At 41.1% G+C, this 23884-nt stretch overlaps 1 protein-coding gene across 15 annotated transcripts in view; it reads left to right on the top strand.

The window, feature by feature from the left end:
- The window catches only part of PSD3 (pleckstrin and Sec7 domain containing 3), a 553221-nt gene that overhangs the window by 219368 nt on the left and 309969 nt on the right, over positions 1-23884 (top strand). For 3 of the 15 annotated variants that reach the window (XM_078347357.1, XM_078347359.1, XM_078347361.1), the window contains exon 1: positions 9039-9304. The exons of 10 other annotated variants lie outside the window; for them this stretch is intronic. In XM_078347357.1, coding sequence (XP_078203483.1) covers positions 9242-9304 — 63 coding nt within the window. In that variant the 5' untranslated portion in view covers positions 9039-9241. Of the gene's footprint in view, positions 1-9038; positions 9305-11891; positions 12909-13377; positions 13618-23884 lie in introns of those variants that run through there. 2 more of the 15 variants (XM_078347360.1, XM_078347358.1) reach the window with 2 other exon arrangements.

Raw genomic sequence — 23884 nt, forward strand, 5'->3', positions numbered from 1 at the left:
AGATGACCAAAACTTCAATCAGTAAGTTCTTAAGGCACAAGTGTTGTCACTGTGACCATTAACAGAGTTGAATATTGTCCATTTCCATTGAGCTTGGGTTTGGACAGGAGAGAAAGAAATAGCAAATACAGTGACATGGTAGGAACTTGTTTTTAGGTTCTCTAAAATATAGGAAGCTGATTTTTGAAATAACTTTTGTAGTGTGATAGATCTATTTTGTATCTCAGCTTCCTAGTTTTTCTTTCAGATCTTGCTCAGGATACCAATGGGTACGGCAGAACAGGTGAATTACATCTGTGTGCGGCTGATCTGCCTGAGGGAAGCGCTTCAGTGTCTTCAGCTCACTCTAATTTGACATTTGTGGGGATTTTTTGTGCCTTGCTCTTATTTGTTTCTCCCCCTTCTCAAATGGAATGCAGTGTTTGGAAATTTATTCTCTTTCTTCCCCAGTTTTTCTCTAATGTTTGTCTGCTTAGGAAGAATTTATGCAAAATAAGTAGAAATTTGTTGAAATGCGATTTGAAAAATTGTTTCAACATCCTGGTTTAAACTTGAAGTCACTTTATTATAATATGTAAATATTAAAAGAATGAATTAAAATAATGTGACATTAGTGAAGCTAGTGACAGAGAACAGCATTTGGATGTTGTGAAATTGGAACGATCTGGCTGCCCACAGAGCTCCCGGCTTTCTTCTACCATTAGTGGTGGGAAGCTTGACTACCTGATGGGTTCATAAGCAGGTCGCTGTTCCTTCAGTAATCTCTTCAATCCTTTTCTTTTACATTTTAAATTTGTTCAGTCAAAAAAGAGGTTCTCATTTTTCTCTTTCTGGCTTCTTTCCAAAGTAGTTATAATGGTAAATTTTTTTTTTTTTCAGACAGATCCTCTCTCTGTCACCCAGGCTAGAGTGCAATGGTGTGATCTCAGCTCACTGCAACCTCTGCCTCCCAAGTTCAAGTGATTTTCTTGCCTCAGCCTCCTGAGTAGCCAGGATTACAGGCGCATGCCACCATACCTGGCTAATTTTTGAATTTTTAGTAGAGACAGGGTTTCACCACGTTGGTCAGGCTGGTCTCCCACTCCTTACCTTGTGATCTGCCTGCCTTGGCCTCCCAAAGTGCTGGGATTACAGGCGTGAGCCACTGCCCTTGGCTAATTTTTTTTTTTTAAACCATGAAAGAGTTCCTGCTCATTGATGCTGGTTAGAGGCTCTTCTAGGTTTCAGAGCCAGTTATTCCTGGTTTCAAATTGTCTCACTTTGTAGATGTGTAATTATGAATAAATACATAAAATCTGGGACCCCTTACTAGTGTAAAATGAAATTAATAATACCTATCTTGTAAAGGAAGGAGGAGCAAACAAGATTAATCAGATGAAACAAAAATCAAGAAAAGAAAGTCAAGTGCCCTAAGAATGTCTGGTATACAGTAGGTGCTAATTAAATACAAATGAATATCAACAATAATAGTAACCTGAAGAAAAGTTATCCTGCCTCTCAGCCATGGACAGAACCCCTGCATCAGACACTTACTATGCCGCTTCCTTAGGAGTCACTCTCTATGAAACACAGTGCACTGTGGTAGGCAGAATAACTTAGAGAGCTGAGACAGAAAATAGGCGGTAAAGCCATCCTTTTTCCTGGCAGCTTGATCTCAGGCAGGTCTTTTCATTCGTGGAACTTCTGATTTCTTATTGTTAAGATGGAAATAGACTTATCAAACAATTTACAATGTTGTTGTAAGAATTTGCTAAGTTATAGTTTGTGAATATTTATTTTAAACCTATCATGGGTTTCATAGTAGTCTGAGTAAGAGTCTAAGGAATAAGAAAACAGATAAGAGACAGCCTGGTAAAAAGAAAAATGCAAGGATTCGATGAATGTTTGACTCTAGGACACGTGGAGCTGAGTCAAAATGCTTATGAGAGTTTAAGCATGGGTGACTGGTTGGAGCAAGAACCCCTCCACCAGAGTTGGGGGAAGCAGCAGGGTTGATAGGAGAACGCCTAGTGGGATCATATTTAAAGAGGTTGAATTGGAGGAGAGAGAGGGTTCTTTGTGTAGGGCTGGGGGGAATATGGGACTGAAAGTCACTAGAGAGACTTTGGAGTCACCCTTGTAGACATGAGACTTGCAGCTGTGAGCATGAGAAAGCTCTCAAGGGCAAGGAGTGGGCTGAGGATGGGACTGTGAGAGGCTCACACACAGGAGCACTTAGATCTTGCTCATGTATCCTTCTAATGCCATCTCTGTAAAAAATGTGCCCTCTAAGGTCAGTTTCCTGGCAGCTTTTCTGTGCTTTCTCCCTTCTCCAACAGTGGGTCGATTATCGGGGAGCTCAGGATGGAAGCTAAGTGCACTGGTCACTGATTGTTCTTTTGGTGCTCTTCAGAGACCTCTGGCCTTGGTGGTCTTGTGCCCTCCCTGTCTGTTTGGTGCATCTTCTATAAATTAGTGATGACTTCAGGAAATGGTCCTGGATTTGAAATAGCTATTCCTGGAGACATTCTAATTCTGTGGTTTAAACCTTAAACAAACCAAAGTAATTTTCTGCATATTGGTGGATATCGGTGTGAAGAGCATGGTGGGGCACCTGTTATTTGGATGATCTTTGGTCAAAGAATGACATTAAATGATACAGGGCATTGGAGGTATAAGTGATTACAAGGAGTATCATAGGTCTAAATAAAAACTGGAATGGTGGTTAATACTTTAATTGATCCAGATGCAATAAAATATTGTACAACAATATTTTATTCATATATCAGTACAATATTTAACTTTTAAAGGAAGTGATAACATTCATCTCAGCAGAGGTCACTCACCACCACATTTGCAACACTGGATGTTATCCATTGAGCCTTGGTTTGGGGAGGAAAGGGAGGAAAAAAGACAGGGACTTTCCATAAGTAAATTGTTCTCTGAAGGTGTTTTACATAGGAGGACAAATTAGCCTGAACTAAAATGGACTTGTTTACAGTACTTTAATCTTCTTTTTCGCTTTATAAGCTCTCCATAAACTGAAATAGAGCTACGGGCAAACCTCATTTTATTGCACTTTGCTTTGCTGCTCTTTGAAGATACTCTTCTTTTTATTCAAATTACAAATTTGTGGCAACCCTGCCTCAAACAGGTCTGGTGGTGCCGTTTTTCCAAAAGCAGGTGCTCACTTTGTGTCTCTGTGTCACATTTTGGTAATTATCTCAATATTTCAGACTCTTTTTAAATTACTGTTATGTCTGTTATGGTGACCTGTGGTCAGAGATCTTTGATGTTACTATTGTCTTTGTTTGGGGGCACTACAAACCATGCTCATATAACACGACAAACCTTATTAATAAGTTTTGTGTGTTCTGACTGCTCCACCAAACCAGCTGTTTCCCCTCTCACTGCCTTTCTTTGGGCTTCCCTATTCCCTGAGACACACAATATTGAGATTAGGACAGTTAATAACCCTGCATGGCTTCTAAATGTTCAAGTGAAAGGAAGAGTCTCATGTCTCTCACTTTAAATAAAAATCAAGAAAGAATTAAACTTAATGAGGAAGGTGTGTTGAAAGCCAAAATACCCTGAAAGCTAGACCTCTTGCACCAAATGGCCAGGCTGTGAATGCAACGAAAAGTTCTTGAAGGAAATTAAAAGTGCTGCTTTATTGAACACATGTATAATAAGAAAGAGAAATGCCTTATTTCTGATATAGAGGAAGTTTTAATGGTCTAGACAGAAGATCGAATCAGCAACAGCATTTCCTTAAGCCAAAGCTAACGCAAGGCTCTCACTCTCTTCAGTTCTGTGAAAGCTGAGGGAGCTGAGGGAGGTGAGGGAGGTGAGGGAGCTACAGCCGAAAAGTTGGACGCTAGCAGAGGTTGGTTTACGGGGTTTAAGGTAAAAGTACCAGGTGAAGCAACAAATACTGATATAGAAGCTGAAGCAAGTTATCCAGAACATCTAGCTAGGATAACTGATAAAGGTAGCTACACTAAACAACAAAATTTCAATGGTGATAAAACAGCCTTCTATTGGAAAAAGATGCTATCTAGGACTTTTTTAGCTAGAGAGTAGGAGTCATTGCCTTTTCTTAAAGCTTGAAAGGACAGGCTCACTCTTGTTAGGAGCTAATGCAGCTGGTAACACTAAGTTGAAGCTCGTGCTTATTTGCCATTCTGAAACGGCTCTTCAGATTAATGCTTAAATCTACTCTGCCTGTGCTCTAGAAATGGAGCTACAAAGAGTAGATGACAACACATCTGCTGACAGCATGGCTTACTCACTATTTTAGGCCCACTATTGAGACCTACTGCTTAGAGGGAAAAAAACAGATATCTTTCAAAATATTACTGCTACTCATCGACAAGACACCTGGTCACCTGGGAGTTCTGATGGAGATGTACAAGGAGACTGATGTTGTTCTCATGCCTGCTAACACATTATCCATTCTGCATACCATGGATCAGGAGTAATTTTGACTTTGAAGTCTTTTTGAAGGAATATATTGTGTAAGGCTATAGCCGCTATAGATAGTGATTCCTCTAATGGATCTGAGCAAAGTCATTTGAAAACCTTCTGGAAAGGATTCACCACTCTAGATTCCATTAAGAACATTTGTGATTTGTGGGAGGAGGATGTCAAAATCTCAACATGAACAGGAATTTGGAAGATGTTGATTCCAGCCTTCATGGATGACTGAGAGGTTTGAAACTTCCAGTAGAGGAAATAACTGCAGATCTGGTGTAAATAGTAAGAAAATGAGAAGTGGAGCCTTAAGATGTGACTGAATTTCTGCAGTGTCATGATAAAACTTTAATAGATGAGGAGTTGCTTCTTATGCATGAATAAAGAAGTGGTTTCTTGAGATGAAGTCTACTCCTAATGAAAATACTATGAAACTCGTTGAGATGACTACAAAGGATTTGGAATATTTCATAAACTCAGTTGATAAAGCAGTGGCAGGGTTTGAGAGAACTGAGTTGAATTTTGAAACAAGAGTTCTGTGGTGGGTAAAGGACTATCAAACAGCCTCACAGGTATGTGAAAAGAAGAGTCCATTGATGCAGCAAACTTCGTTTGTCTTATTTTCAGAAATTGCCACAGCCACCTCAACCTTCTGCAACCACCAGCACGCTGATCAGTCAGCAGCCATCAACATTGAGGCAAGTCCCTCCATCAGCAAAAAGATTAGGACTTGCTGAATACTCAGATGATCATTGGCATTTTTTAGCAATAAAGTTTGTTTTCGAATGAAGGTATGTACACTGTGGTTTTTAGACATAATGCTGTTGCACACTGAGTAGACTACAGTGTAAACCTAACTCTTGCACCAGAAAATCCAGAAATGTGTATGACTGTCTCTATTGTGATACTTGCTTTATTGCAGCATTCTGGAATAGAACCAGAAATATCTCCAAGGTATGTCTGTATATTGAATTGGCTCAAGCCGTTAGCAGAGCCTTCATTTTTAGTACTTGAGACAGACAGTGGCCATGGTTCAAGGGAAGGTAAATCTGTTTCTCATGAATGCTAATGAGAATTAATATTATACTCAATCCTGTCTGCTGTTAGATAAATGCATCCATTTCCTAATTACCTCATATGCTGTGTCTTATGCCTGTGCCTGAAGCTCTGTTTGCAGGTATTCTACTGGTCTCTGAATCTAAAATTATGAAAGGAAAGTCTTATAAATCACACACACTGAACTCCTGAGATTTTTCTTGCCACCCAACAGCATTCACCTGGGAGCTTATTAGAAATCCAGAATCCCTGGCCCCACCCTGACCTACTACATTAGAATCTGCATTTTAACAAGAGGTCCAAGTGATTTACATTCACATGGAAGTTTGCAAAGCACTGGTCTACAACAGTGGTCCATGGACCAAACCTTTGGACCAAACCATGGAGTATTAAAGCTGCAGTACAGTGGTTCTCAAACTTGATTGCACATTAGAATCATGTGGGGAGCTCTGTAAACTTCTCATCTCCACTCTTCACTGTCAGAGATTCTATTTGTTCAAGTGGCACCTGGACAGTGATAGCTTTAAAAGCTTCCCAGGTGATTCTGATGTGCAGCTTAGGTTCTCAAACCCTTGCTATTCCCAGGTGTGGGCCTCAAACTAATAGACATCACCTGGACCTGATTAGAAACGTGTCTCTCAGACATCACCCTGGAACTACTCAATCAAAATTTCCATTTTAACAATTTCCCAGGTGATCCATGAACACTTGAAAGTTTGAGAGGCATTTACTGGAAGTTGCTTAGAGGCAGAATACAAAGTTGAGACAGTCCTTGTTCTCAGGGGGAGTGGACCCGTTAAAGGTAACTCTGCTTTTGGAGGGGAGGATTCTCTTAACAGAGGTTTGTAAAAGTGAGTGCTCCTGGCTGTTAACCTGGGAATTATTTCTTGTGTTGTCTTTGGTGTGGGGAGTCCATCCAAACTATACCAATAGGGATTGATTCACTTTCCTGCTTAGAAAACAGTATCGTTTGGTGGTGAAGAGTGTGGGTTCTTAGGTCAGACTCCTTTGGTTCAAATTGTAGTCAATTCTCTCTCTAAACACCAAATTCTTTATCTGGGAAAAGGGGTCATAATTTACTGGCACTTAACGAATACTCAATAAATGTTGGCTGTTATTATCAGTAATAACGGTGCTTGAAATATTGTCTTTTAAACTTCTTCAAAGTCACCCAGTATGAATGGACTGTGGTAAAATCAACTTGAGATGTTCTTTGTCTGTAATAATAATTCCAAGAGCCTTCAATTCCTTGACTGTGAGGAGGTTTAATGATAGTTTTTTTTATTGTCTTTATGATTACTCTATTTGAAAGTGCCACCTCAAGGCAAAAAAGGTGACATTTTCTTGTCAAGAGTAATATTATAGTCTTTAGTATAGAGAAAACAAGATGTACTGAATAGTTACTATTGTGAAACAATCATAAAAAGTTCATTATTCGTAGTTGGCATTTACTTAGCAACTATTTTAGGTTTAGCACGTAATATTATACTTAGCTACAGGCCTGTCCCTTCTGGCAGGCCGTGGTCTTCTCAAGTTCTAAGTTTTGGGACTCAGAGAACCCCTGGCACAATGGCCACCGCGTATTGGGCACTCAGTTTTTGTTGAATGAAGAACTTGGTGAGCAGCTGCTCTACAGTAGATATTAAGGTGTCTCCCAAACAGGCAGATCAGGTAACTTCAGAAATAACTCGTGCAGAGCACAGAGGGCCAGGCTCTACAGTTCTGAGGTGGAGGCTACTTGCATCGTGGGATGTAATGGAGGCCCTTATGGGAGTGCTGCCTTTTGAGGTGGACTGTGAAGAATGAGCTGGATATATGTAAAGGGTTGTGGGTGGCGTGGAGCAGGGTGACATACCAGATAGAAGAAGCTAAACCATTGCAGAAGTAGCAGCAGCTGCTTGGATCTGGGGACTTGAGAGATAAGAATAAAGGGAATTGTTAACCTCTTTGCCTCCTGTTCTGTTAATTGTCCAGACAGAACAGTTGTTGCTGCACTCCCAAGAGGTTGTAGCCATTATGCAGTTGGCTTTCTAAGCTTCTGTAGCACTTTAGGCATACCAGACAGTGTAGACAATAATAAACACCTGTGATCTCATCGGCCCACTTAGGAAATAAAAGCATTTCAGATGAATTGAAAACTCCTCTCCTCTTTTTGCCTCTGGTTCCCATTCCTCTCTTTCCTTCCTGAGGTGGCAAAGTAACCTTGAGCTGTGGATATTTATCATTCCTATAGATATGTGCATCTGTAGTCATTATACAGTGCTGTTCCACATGTTTTTCAACTTCGTACACATGCTATCTTCTTGTTTCCTTTTGTGAAACTGGCCATTGTGTCTGGGTTATTTCATAGGTGCAGGTTGCCTTTGCCCAGCAGTGGTGGCTGCTTTTTTAGGACATCTCTGTGTTTTTAGATTGTCCCTTTCTATCTTTACATTTTTTTTCTCAGTACTTGAAATTCATTCCTATTGACTCAGCCTAGTTTTAGCTTAATTGCTATATAGTATTCATTATATGAACACATTCTAGTCTATGTTTTCATTTTTCTATTTATGGGCATTTTGACTGTCTTGTTATGTCAAACAGCATGGCAGTGAGCACATAGCCTTCATGTGGCTTTTTGTGTACACATGGAAGAACTTCTCTATATATTTGAACTTCTGGGTATATATTTAGAAATTAAATTACTGCATGCTAAGTATAATCATTTTCTGGTGAACCAGAACATTCTTAAAAGGACATGTTACATGTTCTTCAAGTGTATAATTTTTACTCCTGTTTAGAAAATATTTTTTAATCTTTTAAATCTCCACATCCTCATAATCCCCTTATCCCAACAGAAATAGCAGGAGCCCAAGGAAAAGCATGGAAAAGAAACTGAAGTAAGGCTGGTTTCCTTTTGCTGTTAGAGGCTGATGCACACTCTGCCATCCATTGGTTAGGTCTGGCAGCCACGGCTTCCAGTGGATCCCAGCTCCTGCTGTCTGTCCCTGGTTGTCCAGATGCTTCTGTGGCAGTTGTTGCCTGTGTCTGACAGCTGTGAGTGTTGCCTGGCCACTTACATGTCTGAAGCAGGCTTTGGACAACAGGACAATAAATATGTTCACATCCACGAGCAGAAAAAACAAAACTAGAAATGAAAATGGAACAACACAAATTATATAAGATTAACTGTGAATTTAACAGCTGAATTGTATATAATGTAAATAACTGAAATCTATTTTGTTGTCTATTTCAGTCATTTATTTAGGACCAGACTGTGTGTGCTGTAGGAAATTGCAGTCTGTAGAATAATTCTTCAAAAAACTTCAGTGCGATTAAAACAGTGCCGAAGTTACTTTGTTTTGAACGACGCTGGACAAATGTCTCCTTTCCCTTAAACGGCAACCACCCCAAATAAACTTAGACTGTTGCCTTTTCTGATTGCTGTCAGCTTGCCATCTGGCTCTTAAAGAGTTAAACTGGAGGTTTGTGAGGTCATCTGTGATATCATTGGGTCTGGACTTTTGAAGCAGGTCTCTTGGAGGGAAGCTGTGTTGAGAGAGGAGACTGGGAAGAGGGGGACGTCCTACTTCAACTTCTTTCAAGTTCGTTTCCCTGAGCCCCTGAGGGATCCAGTGGCATTCTGGGAGAATGTCATTGCGGAGTCAGTGTGTAGCAGTTAGTACTTGCAACAGAAGCAGCTTTAGAAGTACATTAAAAGAGCCCTTCGGGAAGATGAAAGTTTGCTGAGCAGATGGAATGGGAGAAGGCTCTTCAATTTGTGACAAAATTATGGGCAGACTGTTTGCTGATGGAGGTAACTGAAATTTGGTTTATTGTCTTTGTCTGGTCCTAGGCAGTGCTGGATTATGTATAATTTATAGAAACTTTTTTTGATTTGAAAATATATGATTTCAAATGAAAAGCATTGTAAGCAGATCTTAGGGCAAGACTTAGGAACATGATCCTGTGTTAGTTTCTAAATAAGGATGACAAATGAAGAGTATATTTATTACAGGGTCTACAATGTTTGGGCAAAATGAGATTTTTCCCTAATGGAGTTCTGCTGCTCTTTGAGGTGCTTAGACATAGCTTGGTGTTCCTAGACTGCATGTGGTTCCCAGCTACCCTTTGTGAAACCTCATCTAGGCTTTGGAAGGTCACTGATTTGAGCTTGGTCATGTAGCAGAGTCAGTAACGACTGCCCCACAAGGCTATCATTCTTATTCTGTGTATTACTGCTCTGAAAGTAAAGTTGGCTGTGTGTTAGTACAAAAAGGTGATTCGTCTTAGAATGCAGCATTATGCCTGAAACTTCAAAGGCTAGCCGGTTATCTACTGAAAAGGGCATAGGGAGGTTTTTTTTGTTCCCCTGGAGCTGAGGGAATTTCAGCCTCAAAGTTTCTTTCTGGGAAAGTCTCTGTTTTCACGTTAAACAGGCAGGGGATAAGTGAGGTTAATGATGCTAAAGAAGGGGAAGTGAGCCTAGTCCACCGATATTATGTCCATTTTTGAGATGCCTGGGATTGAAGAATAATTCATGACCATCCAAAACCCAGCAAGAACTTCAGTGCTTGAACTTCCAGGATGGTCATTCATGATAACAGGCATATTTGTGGGTACTAATTGGTAGAATTGGCATTTCTTGCCTTGGTCGCAGATTTTATGTTCTTATTTCCAGTATTTTATAATGCCATTTGTCTTGCTAGCCCATCAGTATAACAATTTTGCCTCTTCCATTTGGACATTTTGGTCCATGACTTTAATAAGAAACTACAAAGAGAATACTTGAGGGGGAAAAAAGACCATGAAGCATATTTTATGAAAGGCCTAAGTGAAGTGGATGTGATTCTGACTTAGGAGTCATAAGCTCATAGGCTTAAGTTTTACTCCTTACAGGTTGGCCTCTATCCAATTGAACCACTTGCTAAAGCTCAGCTTCTTCATATATGAAATAGCAATAACAGCATCTAACATGAGAGGTGGTGGCTGTGAGTATTAACATGGGAGACAATTACCATAGTTCCTTGTGCTCTAAAAGAGCTCAGTAAACGTTAATGATCATTGGCTGTTGCTGCATTTAAATTGTGCTTCCTTATGTCAGGCACCTGAGGACTTAGATGTTGGAGCATGATGGTGATACATTTGAAGTTGTGAGTGAGCTCACACTGTAAACACATCAGGTCTTCCTTGTGGCCAGGTTCCAGGGTAGCCCCTCTGTTCTCATCTCCCAGTCAGTTGGGCATCTCTCAAATGCAGCCTTTAGTGGCAGCAGGGGCTGAGAGAGGAAAATGGATAGATCATTGTAAGTCCGTCAGCACTTTGTGAAAACATCTGTGTGCTCTTGCCACTGTGGAGGGCGTGTCAGTTTCATCGTAAATATGGGAAACAGCATTGTGAACACACGTACTCCATAGGCAGCCTGTGACCCACTCAAGAAAGGACTGGTGTCTGGGTTCTTTCATGGGTGCAGGTTGCCTTTATTCAGAAGCAGTGGCTGCTTTTTTAGAACGTGTCTGTATTTCTAGATTATCCCTTTTGGTCTTTACACTCTAAGAGTTGGTAGCTGTGCAGCTGTGTGAAAGCCACTCAGCTTCTCTGAGTGCTTCTTTCCTGATCTATTACTTGTGGATAATATTTTTATTCCATGGTTGTTAAGATTAAATGAGATAAAAATATGTGAAAATGCCTAACAGAATAAGTACTAAAGACTTTTTCTGCCTCAAAAATGGCTCAATTTCTTCGGTTACAGTCAAGGGAAATTTTTTGTAAAATTTGTAAATAAGAATCTTGTTATACTTTATAAGCGTCTTATGTTTAGTTCAGTGTTTCTAAAGCTTTTGTTTAAAACAGTTTTCTTGTGTGATTAGTTTACTTCATCTGCTGTTAGTTTCTTTTTGCCTTCTCCACTTTCCAGTGTAGGCTATAATCTTTATGGCTTTTAGATTTCATTTTGATCTAGTTTTCAAAAATACTATGAAAGGAATATGAATGCCAATGGTAAAAGTTCAATTTGAAGTTCCTTTGATCCCATTTTCCAGAAGGGACCTCCACTGTCAGTTTCTAGCCTGTCCTTGGAGGCAGAATCTGCGTAGCTCGTTAGGACCTGATTTGAAACTGTCTTGTTGGTGCGAAAGTACAGATGTGGTACGGAAAGTTCTGTTGGGCTTGCCAGCTCCCTTTACAGCTTGATCCCTCCCTGCATTTCCATGGCACGGTGTGTGGAATGTCTGGAGCTCCCTCGACAGGAACTGCCTGCACAGCTGGGTTGTGTCACCAAGAGCCGAATGTGCTTGACAGGTCTAACTCTAGCCATGCTGTTATGGGGCGTGTGATTAACCCAGAGTTCCTGTAGGGGAGGGAAGAGCCTGCCTCTCAGCAGAGGGCTGGTCTGAACCTGCTCTGTAATCCTGACCTGGAGTTCTGGGGAGGCAGAGCCTGCCTTGGGTTCCAGCAGGGATTTTAGTCATTGTGTAGCTGGCTGGAGGCTGTGGTTCAGTCAGCCCTTTGGTCTGCTGTTATATTTGGCTTTTTGTCATGAATAACATTGGGTGGAAGTAGAGTAGAAGGTGCTGAATATGGAGTTGGAAGTGTAGGCTCAACTTCCAGCCTTGTTGTTTACCAGCTGTGACTTTGGGTAAGACTTCTTTGGTCCTCAGTTTCTTTACTTGCAAAACAGGACTTTTGTGAGGATGAAATAAAATAACACATGGGAAAGTGCTAGATAGACTGCAGAGTGCTCTGTGGATTTTTTTTTTTATCTTATTGTATATTCAATGGACAGTGGCTTATTCCTCTTGCCTGTTAAGGTAGACTGAACTGTTGATGCTTTAGAGACCAAGGAACAGTTGAAACCATCTGATGTTCTGCTGTCCTTGCACTTTGTCTCACCTTTATGATCTTTTGTCCCCTCTGTTCTTGAATGCTCCTGGTATGCATAAGAACCTGTGGTCAGAAGGGAGGGGAGCAGTAGAGTTTCTGTGCCCAGACTGTTCTTAAGTAAGCCACTCCCTTTTGTTGATTCAGCTGGTCCTTTATTGAGGCCCTGCTTTTCAGCAGGGGAAACCCTGAGAACCTTGGTTGGTCCAACTCTGCTATTGATGGTGAGACTTGGGAAGAGTCGCATCCTCTCATGACCCCTCAGTTTGCCTTCAGTTTGCAGAAGGGATTGGGCTAAAATGCTTTTTTGTGTATGGGGAGGAGAGATAGTGATTATCTTTGCTTTTCTACTTTTTCTCTACCTTGCTGTATTCATTGTCTTACTGGACAATTTTTGCTTCCTTCTAAATAACTTAGGACAGTTGTCTTAGAAAAGATAGGACAAGTAAGCAATGAAGCTGAACATCAAGCTGAGATGCCATGTTGACTTCTGAGACCGAAGAAATGAATGAAAATCTCTTAAGGGTGACAGGGTGTTAAGGGTGAGTATTAAATTGTCTTGCCTGTAATCTGCTGACCTTGACATCACTTTGTTTTGTCGTCATCCAAAGCTGATCATCTTTGATCAAGGCTTCTGGGTCTCAGATCCATTGTTAGAGGAGCTGTGAGTACTTGAAGGGAGCAAGAGAGAAAGGACGTCATGGCAGCTGGTGGCTGAAATGGAGATGCCACCATGAGAAGACATGGAGAATGAATAAGTCTTTTAGCTTGAGGCAATAATCCCTTTGAGACAGGGGAGGAGCCTTTGCCAGGCTGTGTGGGAGAAGTTTGCGTTGCTGTGGTTCTGACTTTCAATGTTTTTCATCCATCCTGCTTTTCTCAAGCTCTTTATTATCTATCTTGCTGAATAGAGGAGTACATCGTTCCTGTGTGGACATTTTAGTCTGTCTTTCCCATGGCAAGACTGAATTCCTAGATGATAATAACAGGAAAACATTTGTATTTCTTCAGGATTTTGCTGCTGAAAAGATAAACAAGAAGAGTTAAATCTATCTCTGCAGCTTGCTAACCAGAGGCTTATTAATAGCCCTAGTAGTGGGGGACAGTCACTGGCTGCTGGAACTTGTGCATTTAGGCAGTCCCTTGGGGAACTCATCGACTGGGCCAAGTGTTGCAGACCCATGGAAGATGTCCTTCGGGATGGAACAGTTGACCTTAGACATTAGGAGAGTCGTAGTTTCAAAAGACAAGGTAAGAGGAAAGAGAATCCACCTCTGCACAGATTTATTGTACAAGATCAATTGCAATATATGAAATGGCTGATAGTAGATTGGTAATTACTGTAGAACCTTCGAATGATATCTGGCCTCCTAGGAGCAAGAAGCCTATGAATGCTGTTGCCAGAGTTGTGAGTAAATAATGCTGATATTTCAGGTTTCTAGAAATGTAAATGAAGCGTAGTATAAACCTCGGCCGATGTGCAAGAAGAGGCAGATGAAAAATATTGAAGTGCCGTTAGCATGAAAATAGTGGACCATTCAGCCGTAGTTTACATCTCGGCTGAAATGAGTGACAGAAGAGAAGGCAGTTGAGGTGTCTAAGGTGTAGTGCGTGGCCAAAAATGGTCCTGTAATAATCTGGAGGGTTGGCAGGCACCAAGAAGTGAGTGGAAGTTCCATCATATAGAAATGTTCAATGGTGTGGGAAGATCAATGAATGAGTAATTGTGTGTGATTGGAGTTCTCTGTTTTAGACCCTTTCACTTGCAATGTAAGTGGAGATTCTGTTGATTAGGATTTGTCACTTTTTACTAAATCCAATGATATTTGCATTGCATAAATTTTCTAACCAGGAGATGAATATCTATTTAAATACCAGGTGTATAAATGCTGCTTCGAGACTGGAGGCAGGGATAGAGCCAATAAGGTTTAGAAGATAAACCTAAGAAGTAAGGTGATTAAGGTGATTTTGGCCTTGCATTTTCTGACATCTTGACCTTGGGAAGCAAACGTGTCTCATCTTGCATTAAGGCTTTGAGTTCATCATTGATTGACTTTGTGAAAATTGCCTAGCTGAGCATTTGTTAAAGCTTAAAGATGAGGGAAGCAAGAAATATCCACTTGAAACACAGCCAAAGAATGACAGTTGCCACATTTTTATATGACAATAAACAACCTAGGCTATAATCCCCACTGTCTCTGTGTTCCTCAACTTAGGGTGAGTTTACTGGTCATTCTGATACTCCTCTGTGAGTAAGCAAAATGGATTTTACAGCATAGTCTTTTGACAGTAATTTCTTTCTTTAAAGGAGAAAAACATTTTTAGTAACAACAAAATCTTACTGGAAGATTTTATGTTGAACAAAAATAGGCATCTACTACTACACACACACAAGACTATTTCTTTTGTCTTTTTTTTTTTTTTTTTTTTTTTTGAGATGGAGTTTTACTCTTGTTGCCCAGGCTGGAGTGCAATGGCGTGATCCTGGCTCACCGCAACCTCTGTCTCCGGTTCAAGCATTTCTCCTGCCTCAGCCTCCCGAGTAGCTGGGATTACGGGCATGTGCCACCACACCTGATTAATTTTGTATTTTTAGTAGAGACAGGGTTTCTTCCTGTTGGTGAGGCTGGTCTCAAACTCCTGACCTCAGGTTATCCACCTGCCTTGGCCTCCCAAAGTGCTCGGATTACAAGTGTGAGCCATTGCACCCAGCCACATACAAGACTATTTCTAGGAGCATCCCTATAGGAGAGAGAACATACAGCACTTAGATTTGAGCCACAGTCTTAATAAGTGTTTAAAACTTAATCACCACTGCTACATGCTGCTTCTCAGTTGCATGCCTGGCTTGGCTGCCTCTCCATGGGAGCTGGCCATCTCCGGAGTCAGCAGTATCTCTTCCTGTGGCACCCAGTTCTTGGGAGGTCTCAGGGCCATGCAGCCAGGGAACCAGCTCTGGCAAGAGGCTAAGAGATACATCTGCAGATGCTAGGTTGCAGGCCAAGGGTGGGGCTGCCCTACCCAGTATGTATTAAGTATCAAAATCTACGTATCATTGGCTAGGGTAGAAGTCATATTTATCTTGTGTTGCATTTAGTTTTATGAAAACATCTGAAGACTGATGTAACTGTACACCAACTTGGTTAAACACTGATTGCCTTCTTTTAGAGAAAGTTACTTCATTGTAAAGGAAGTAACATGATTTAGGGATTTTTTTTTAATTTCTTGAAGGCTTGTGTATCATGTGACCAGTAGCTAGTGTTTCTGTGCTCTGATACTGTTCTTTTCACCTGCTTTCTTGATGGCATATGTTCTCTCCCTACTTTCCTTTCTCTTCCCTGCCTTTATAATCTGCTTTATCTTTAACATCATTTGGGTCGTCATGGGTCTTTTTCTTTCCTGAATATTTAACCAGGCTCATGTCTTCCCTATTGTTTCTGCAGCCCACATCCTATCTTGGCGAGTCTCACTAGCCGTTGATGGAGGAAGACTCTAAGTTGCTACGTTGCTGTGGCCATTGCATGTCTAAGGCCAGGGTGACTGATCCCAGGGTTGGTCTGCCGTAGCCTTGTGTCTGCGGGTGCCACAAGGGGTCACTGGAAGAGCATTGTGCTGGGAGTCAGGAGACTTTGGCTCTGGCCCCAGCTCTGTTTATATCTAAATTCTTAATCTCTCTCTCTGAAGCTTTCATTTACTTATCCAAAAAATTGGATTTGATTAAATAATTCACATGGTGTATTCCACCTCCAAAAACTCATTACTTGGCTCTATGAAATCATACTAATTCTGGCTCCTTAGATTAGTTATTTGTGACCAGTTAAGATCTTTTATTCAAAACAAATTGAAAACAATGAGACTGGAATTGGAGCAGGTAGAATATACCAAAAATTTAGCAACAGTGTGCTTAGCTTGCCCAGTGATTCTGGTAGAGCAATGGGAGGGAGGGAGAAAGAGAGCACTTTCCACAGGTTTGCAGTCTTCTTGGACTGCCTACATAAGCTGGACATTTTGCATTGTTCTTTCATGGAAGTAACATCTGCTGGTTATCTTCAGTCTGAGTTGACTGATTGGAAATACTTTGAAATCCCAATTGGACCTTTTCCAAGAAGGGAAGCACTAGGACAGTAAGAGATTATATTCTGGTCTCTTCTGCTTGGCTCAAGTGACTGACTGATGGCGCATCTTCTCCATCCCTTTTCAGGGGGCCCTGGTTTCTCACATGAAAGCAGAAGCATGTGCCTCAGCAGCTGAAGTGAAACCAGCATGTAGGAGGTAGAAAGCAATGTTGAGGCCGAATCAGGAGTTTCTTGACTCTTGCTTATCCAGGGCATGGGTATTGTAGGCTCAAATTGTGGAGAATTTTTCTCCCTTTAAGGGAGTTAAGGGAGCATGGGGTTCGCAGTGTGGGGCCTGGGGTTTTCCTGGTACTTCACATTAACTGTCTTTGGCTGTATCACCTACCCATTTCTGAGCTGGCCTCATCTTTAAAATGAGGTCGTTGGCCCAAGCCAAACAATTTAGGGTTTTTTCCAGTGCTAACCTGCCATAATCCTATAATTTCCCTCTTATGAGCAAGACCCTTAGAGAGATGTGGCATGTGAGGGGAAAGGGAGTTGGGACCAGTCGGTTTTGCTGATGCCTCCTGTGCATCGTATAACTTTTCTGCAGGCAGAGGCTGTCTTTTAATTTTTGCACAGCGCTAAGTTGAGGTTACCACAAAATGTTTTAAAATCGGTGCTTGCTTTTGGTCAGTGTACTGATTTTTTGGCATTTTTTGAGCATTTGTCAGCAGTCTGTGGCCCTCTCTGCCAGGAACACAACCTCCCAGAGACTGGTTCAGGGCTTTCCAGTGTGAGTTTCCCTAGGAGTAGCAGTAGAACTTGCAAACTCCCTGCACTTTCACAAGGAACATGTCTCCTTCCAGGGCACTGTAGAAACTTCTACCAATATTTTCTCCTTTCTCCCGTTATGTTCATTTGATCTTTCTTCAAAAGCCTTGAGGGCATTCATTTGCCCGCAGCCTATATTAAATATTGGCATTCAGGTTGAAGGGCCTGCTTGTGCTCTTGAGCCTTGGAGTGAGGTTTCGCAGGGAACATCACTGTTTCTCTACTGAAATGTTTCCCTTTGCCTTCTTGATAACGATATCCCAATCAAAACATTTGTATTGCTACTGATGGGGTCAAACATGTGCATTAAATGGCTTATGGAGAATATTTTTTGATCATGAGGAATCTGAAAAGTTTTTTTTCTATCTGTATTTCTTTTGCTTCCACGGGGTAACTTTGCAGTCAAATTGGGAAGCATTTAAAATACATCCCATCTCCACAAATAATACTGCTCTAGTCAGTCCTGGGAAATGGAATACTGTCTCTAGGCTAATACCGTTGACTTAAGCGAATGGTATGGAGAGGAGATTATTATCAATGCATTTAATTATTCATGCTATTAGTCAAGAGATTCAAAGTGTTTCATTTAGATGTGTTTTTCTTCAAAATAGCAACTTCAGTATTTTATCCCATTAAATCCTGAGAGTAGGTAACTAGTCTGAGTTCCCCTCTTTTATCATTTATTTATTTATTTATTTATTTTTTAGAGGTAGGGTCTTGCTGTGTTGCTCAGGCTGGTCTTCAGTGACTGGCCTCAAATGATCCTCCCACTTTGTCCTCCCAAAGTGTTGGGATTACAGGTGTGAGCCACCACACCCACCCTCTTCTGCCATTCCTAATTGATGCAGCAATGGACCTGTGAAACTCCCGCTGTGGCAGCAGGGAGGGAGGAGAGGGAATGAAAGAGCTGCAGGGGCCCGCATGGGTGTGGCTGACCCATGCCCACGGGTGTTGGTGGGGGCTTCCCCTGAGCACTGTCAGTGTGGACGCACCTGTCTTCCTAATGCCCTGCTGTGCACCTGGAAGTGACGACTGATGGAGTGATGAGGGGGTTGCCACCCTGCTTATGTCACTAAGTCCGAGAGCACAGACAGGACCATGTGAGTAGGATGGTGCAGCTGCCAAAGGCCCAGGGGACCCCATTCACTCCAGGAGATCGCAGGGTTTTTTCAGCTCCCTACTGAGATGACAGCCACGCTCACTGTCCTCTTCAAAATCATACCTATGTAAGTGCTGCAAGCTTCTAGGAGTAACAGAATCTCAAATTAGAATGGTAATAATGAAATATACTTTTTACTTTTGAAGAAATATTCTAATAGACAAGTTACCATATTTTTGCCTCATATTTTTCCTTTAAAAATATTTTTGCCTTTAGAAATAAACTTTTTCTTTAGAATATACTTATCCTCAAGAGATTATACAAATCCAGTATGTTAAAATTTTATTCTCTTCACATAAGATTTTAGAAAATCTAGGCCAGTTTGAGCTCCTATGACATGCTTTGAGCCATCCATGGCGCTGCATTCCCAGATCTTAGTGCAAAGCCTTTCCCACCAATTTGGAATGAACTGGTCATTGTAACCAGCTTTGTATGAAACAGTTGTTTCAGATCCCAACCCTGTAGTGATGTCATCTTCTTTATGCCCAAAGTAAATGCTATGCAGACCAACTTACTCTGGAACTCTTCTCTTGATTAAAATTGTCCATAGCAAAGGAGCCCTGCTAAGTGAACAGTCTCCCTTATACACTGGTTTTTGTGCTTCTAACTTTTCTAGTAATCTTATTTTTCCTTGAGAAAGCAGTCTATCCTGTTTAATATGGAGTAGGGGTTGTGGTTGGAATTAAAAAGAAATCCACTATGTTCTATTTTGATTTTTTTTGTTGTTTGTTTTTTAGCATCAGTGTGTTTTCAGTAGAAATGATTCAACCTCAATGTGGTTTGGGCTCAAGGGCACAGAATAATAAGAGCTACAAATATAGTAGAAAAGGGGATCATGTTTAGCCAAGATAAGGTCTACTTTAAGTTGTTTTCATATAAGACCTTGAAGTAAACAAAGGAAAGGTGTTAGATCCCCTAGGAATCATTAATAGAATTTTTACATTTCTGATGAAAGATATAAGTGTATGTCTCAAATTATTTATATATGAATACAATACAACAGGGAAGAGATCAATTTGTAAAAATTTTACCCCCTTTAGAATTCTCAGGGGACCCAAGGGAGAAGAAGAACTTTATTTTCTTTCTTTCCATGGTACCTTCATATGTGAAGACTAATGATCAGAACTCTTGTACCTCATAATCTTGGGGAAATAAGCTCTTAGATAATTATAGGTAATCTATGAGTTAAAGGGTGTTGATAGAAATCTTCCTATAATTATGTTAAAATTTAGAACTCCACAGAGCTAGCTGCTAGACATCTGTCTTACAGGACCAGAACTCAGCAACCCACTGGGCAGAATCTTGTGTAGGGTTAAGAACCTCATTTTTTTTAGATCAGGATATTTGTCTTCATAGCCCAGCTTGGCCATTTCCTGACAGTATTGCCTTGGGTTTAAAAGAAAAACACAAAACAAACGAAAAAAATAAACAGTCTTTCTTGTAAAGTGGTATAGTAATACCTACCTCCTAGAAATATTAGGATCAATTGAAGTAATGCTTGTAAAGTGCTTAACATGGTACCTGGAACTAGTTAGAGCACAATAAACGTCACCTGTCACCTCCACCACCACCACCACCACCACCACCTTGAATATACCTCTATTTCACCTTTTGATATATTTTTTATATTTATATTATTTCCCTTAATCACAAAGCCCAGATTAGCAACAAAGAACAGTATGGCACACTCATTATTTATTTCTACTTATTTACTTTTTTTTGAGATGGAGTCTCCCTCTGTCACCCAGGCTGGATTGCAGTGGCCCAACCTTGGCTCACTGCGACCTCTGCCTCCTGGGTTCAAATGATTCTTCTGCCTCAGCCTCCCGAGTGGCAGGGACTACAGGTACATGCCACCATGCCTGGCTAATTTTTGTGTTTTTAGTAGATATGAGGTTTTGCCATGTTGGCCAGGCTGGTCTTGAACTCCTGACCTCAGATGATCCACCTGCCTTGGCCTTCCAAAGTGCTGGGATTATAGGCGTGAGCCACCACACCCAGCCACTTTCCACTTCTCTCTTCTTTGTGCCGTTTTTGATGCCCCTGGTGAAGGGTGTTAGGTAAGGATTGAAATTGTACCTCAAAGCTGTTATTTGCAAAGCAGAAAGCACTATAAACCCAGAATACAGAGTTCTCTGAAGTATCTTTCCATGGAGGAGGCGTTTTCCTAATACCTCTTACATTACTTCATTATATGAATAGGAAGGGAAGAAAACAGAGAAATTAAAATATTCTTTGAATTTCCCTCTGATTTTTAGGTATAATGATTCTAATTCTTCATGCTGGAACTCGTCTACCTAGAGTAATAACTTTTGATAATGGGTTCCTCTGATCCCCTTAATGGTTTTTTTTTTAAATAGCTATAGCAAAGATAGTCTTTTTGAGTGGTACATTGACTGTGGAAAAAATACACAGAAACTGAATTTTTCTTTATAAAAGTTAGAATACTGGGAATAAGTATGGGTTTTTGCTCAAGGAAAGTTCATGCCTGAGTCTATGTGTTCGGGCAAGAGAGGACTTCTGAGGAAGGCTTCTTCCATACCTAACGTTGCATGAGGCTTTCTTTAGTGGGTGCATTGATCCCTGATAGATTTTATCTAAAACCTTTGCTAAAGGGCTCTTCTTCACTGAATATTAACTGTCTGTATACTAGTAAAGCTATACAGCTTTGTGAGAGCTATTTTAAATTATCCAGATTGCTCTCCAAGAGAACCAAGAAAAAGTGTTTTCCATGTAAACCCATTATAAGATCATTTTAATGTCAGACTACTTCTGTATAGTCTCTACAATACAAAAGGGTTATAAAAAGGCATGTAAGCTTTGGAACTGTGCAGGCTTGAGCTGCCTTGGGTTTATGGGAATTCACATAGTGATGCTGCATAGCGTAGCTGTGGCTTTGGTCTAAGCTGCTCTGGCTGTGGGCCAAATGCCGGTTGGTGTAATCCTCAGTCAGCAGACTCAAGGCTCATTATGGACCTAGCAGTAGGCTCCAGGTACTTTTTCTTTCTTGATATTCCAAGACTTTTGAAATCCTGGTCAACGTGGGAGGATTCTGAGATCTTACTGGCTTACTGGCCTTGGAAACAGCAGAGGAGGGCCATCTACTGCCTTTCTGCTCCTGTGAGTTGTAGGCAGGGCTTCTGTCAGCTCTTCCTTCCCTACTTCTCCACTGGTGTGAAGTATTCTGTTTAGAAATAGAGTAGGTTTTGTATCAAGGTACAATATATTTTTTAAAGGCTTTAATTAAGGGATTAGGCTCCCTTTACTAGTTAATGAGTTTAAATTCATTTTGTTACCCTCATAGGTTCAGGGCTTCTCCCCCAGGTGGGATGGTATAGAAGAATCTTTCTATACTTGTCTTTCTGAGACTTCCTGAAGCTGGTTCATTCATGTTAGCTATTTATGAGGGTCTCTTGAAAACTCAAAGAACTTTATCTTCATTATAGTTGAGTCACCTAGGCATGACTGGTTGATACTAGCCAGGTACAGCCCAGAAAAGCCCACACATTCACTGGCGTCTTTCCTCTTACCTGCTTCAAACAATGCCTGTTCTTCCACATGGGATCTAGAGAGTCTTTGTCCTCTCTCCATGCTATTGAGTGTTAAAATTCTGTGTGTGTGTGTGTGTGTGTGTGTGTGTGTGTTTAGATAGAAGACATGTTTAAAAATAAAGTATTACAAAGAACTTCCAGTTTTATCAGCTGTTTGAAAGTAGAGTTGCTTTGCCAGAGCCTGAATGGGAGGAGATGCTGAGCTCCATTCTCTGGGTCTCCCCAACTCTCCCAAGGTGCTGTTTTTCAGTGGGCTGCCTTCCCTAAGATTACATAACAGATTTCTTTTCCATGTTCTATTCCCATAAACCCAAGGCATGCATGAACATAGCCATACACAGTAGCCAGCCATAACAAACACAGCAGTCTGCTAAGCCATCCAATTAGCGTGGATGCTACCTAGCTGCTTTAGGCCTGAATTGTCAATGCTGGCCCCAGGATTACCAGGTGGTTTGGTTATAAACTTGATTTTTACCCAACAGAAATCATGGGACTTTGTTCTGCTTTCTGTCCTCTACTTAGGTTCCTGTTTTAGTACTTTTAAAATTGAACAGAATATTCTAATAACTTTACTAGGTATAATAGACTGTAGTAGAACTTTAGAGGTACAAGGGACATTCATCTAGTCCCGAGAGAGCAACACACACACACACACACACACACACACACACACACAGATAAATGTACTGATCTCAAGGCAGTGAGGCAACTTGCCCAATACCACACCATTAATGGTGAAATCTGAACTAGAATTCTCTTTATATGTTCTATATTCCACAGTGTTATCATCCTGTGCCTCTGCAATCTGACTGCTGTCTGTGAATCTGCTATCCCACACTGGCCTCACAGACCTCTGCCAGAGAGGCACGATAAACCATAGCTCAGGGTGTGATCTCTGAAGTCAGACTGCCTAGCTATACATTCCAGCTCTGAGCTACTGTGTTATGGGAAACCTAGCACTAGTGCCTCATTTTCCTCATCTGCCAGGTGGACATATTAATAATACCTATTTTGCAGGATTCTTATGAACATTAAATGTGTTAATGCCTGTAAAAGTCTCAGACCAGTGCCTGGAGCATCCAAAGTGCTTACCACACACCATCATACTTGTCTGAATGCTTTAAATGACAGTAGAGTGAAATTAGATCCCACAGAAATGTTTGTCTCAGCCTGAGCAGACCAACTAGGGTTCATTTAAGGGTAGCAGAATGTCTATACCACCTTACCAACCCCCATCAGGTCATCTTTGAGAGGCCAACATGTTCAACACAAGTGTTTGAGACATTTTGGTTTAATGCACCCCCACCACCACCTCCCCACCTGTTACTCAGAGTGATTGAGGACCTGAGGCTTAGCTGGCTAGAATGATGTGGTGGGACATTTGCAGGTGGGTGGTAGTTCTCACTAAGCTCTTCTAGCGTTCACTTGGCAGTCACATTCCTTTGATTTACTATGGAGTGATTTTGCTCAAGACCTAGAGGACGACGGAGTCAGAAGTAGGATTCTTAAAGGTCCATGGAATGACTACTTTCCACTAAGCACAAGCCAGTATTTTGTTCATCCATGTAATAAAGAAAATTATTATGTAGAATTCAACAGTTCGTGGGAGGAGAGGAGTTTTTATGGAAGGATGGCACTCTCTGTCTCTGTGAATGATGTGGGTGAGATTACCACAAAGTATTGCTAAGTAACTACCACATTTGTCAGTCCACTGCCATCGTCTGTGTGGGAGGCAGGGAAGACACAGTGTGGAGCTAATTTGTGTCATCCCTGTGTCATGGGAGAGTTACAACAGCCAAGCCCAAGTCTTGATTTGCATGATGAGCAAGATACTTGGAGGAGGATAACTCTGATCTTACTTGAGTTCCCTGTTGAATTGAGTTGCAAGTGGTGATGCTGATGGTGAGTGGTGTGTTCTA

Source organism: Callithrix jacchus, chromosome 13 (assembly GCF_049354715.1).
Source record: "Callithrix jacchus isolate 240 chromosome 13, calJac240_pri, whole genome shotgun sequence".
NCBI classification, from domain to species: domain Eukaryota; kingdom Metazoa; phylum Chordata; class Mammalia; order Primates; family Cebidae; genus Callithrix; species Callithrix jacchus.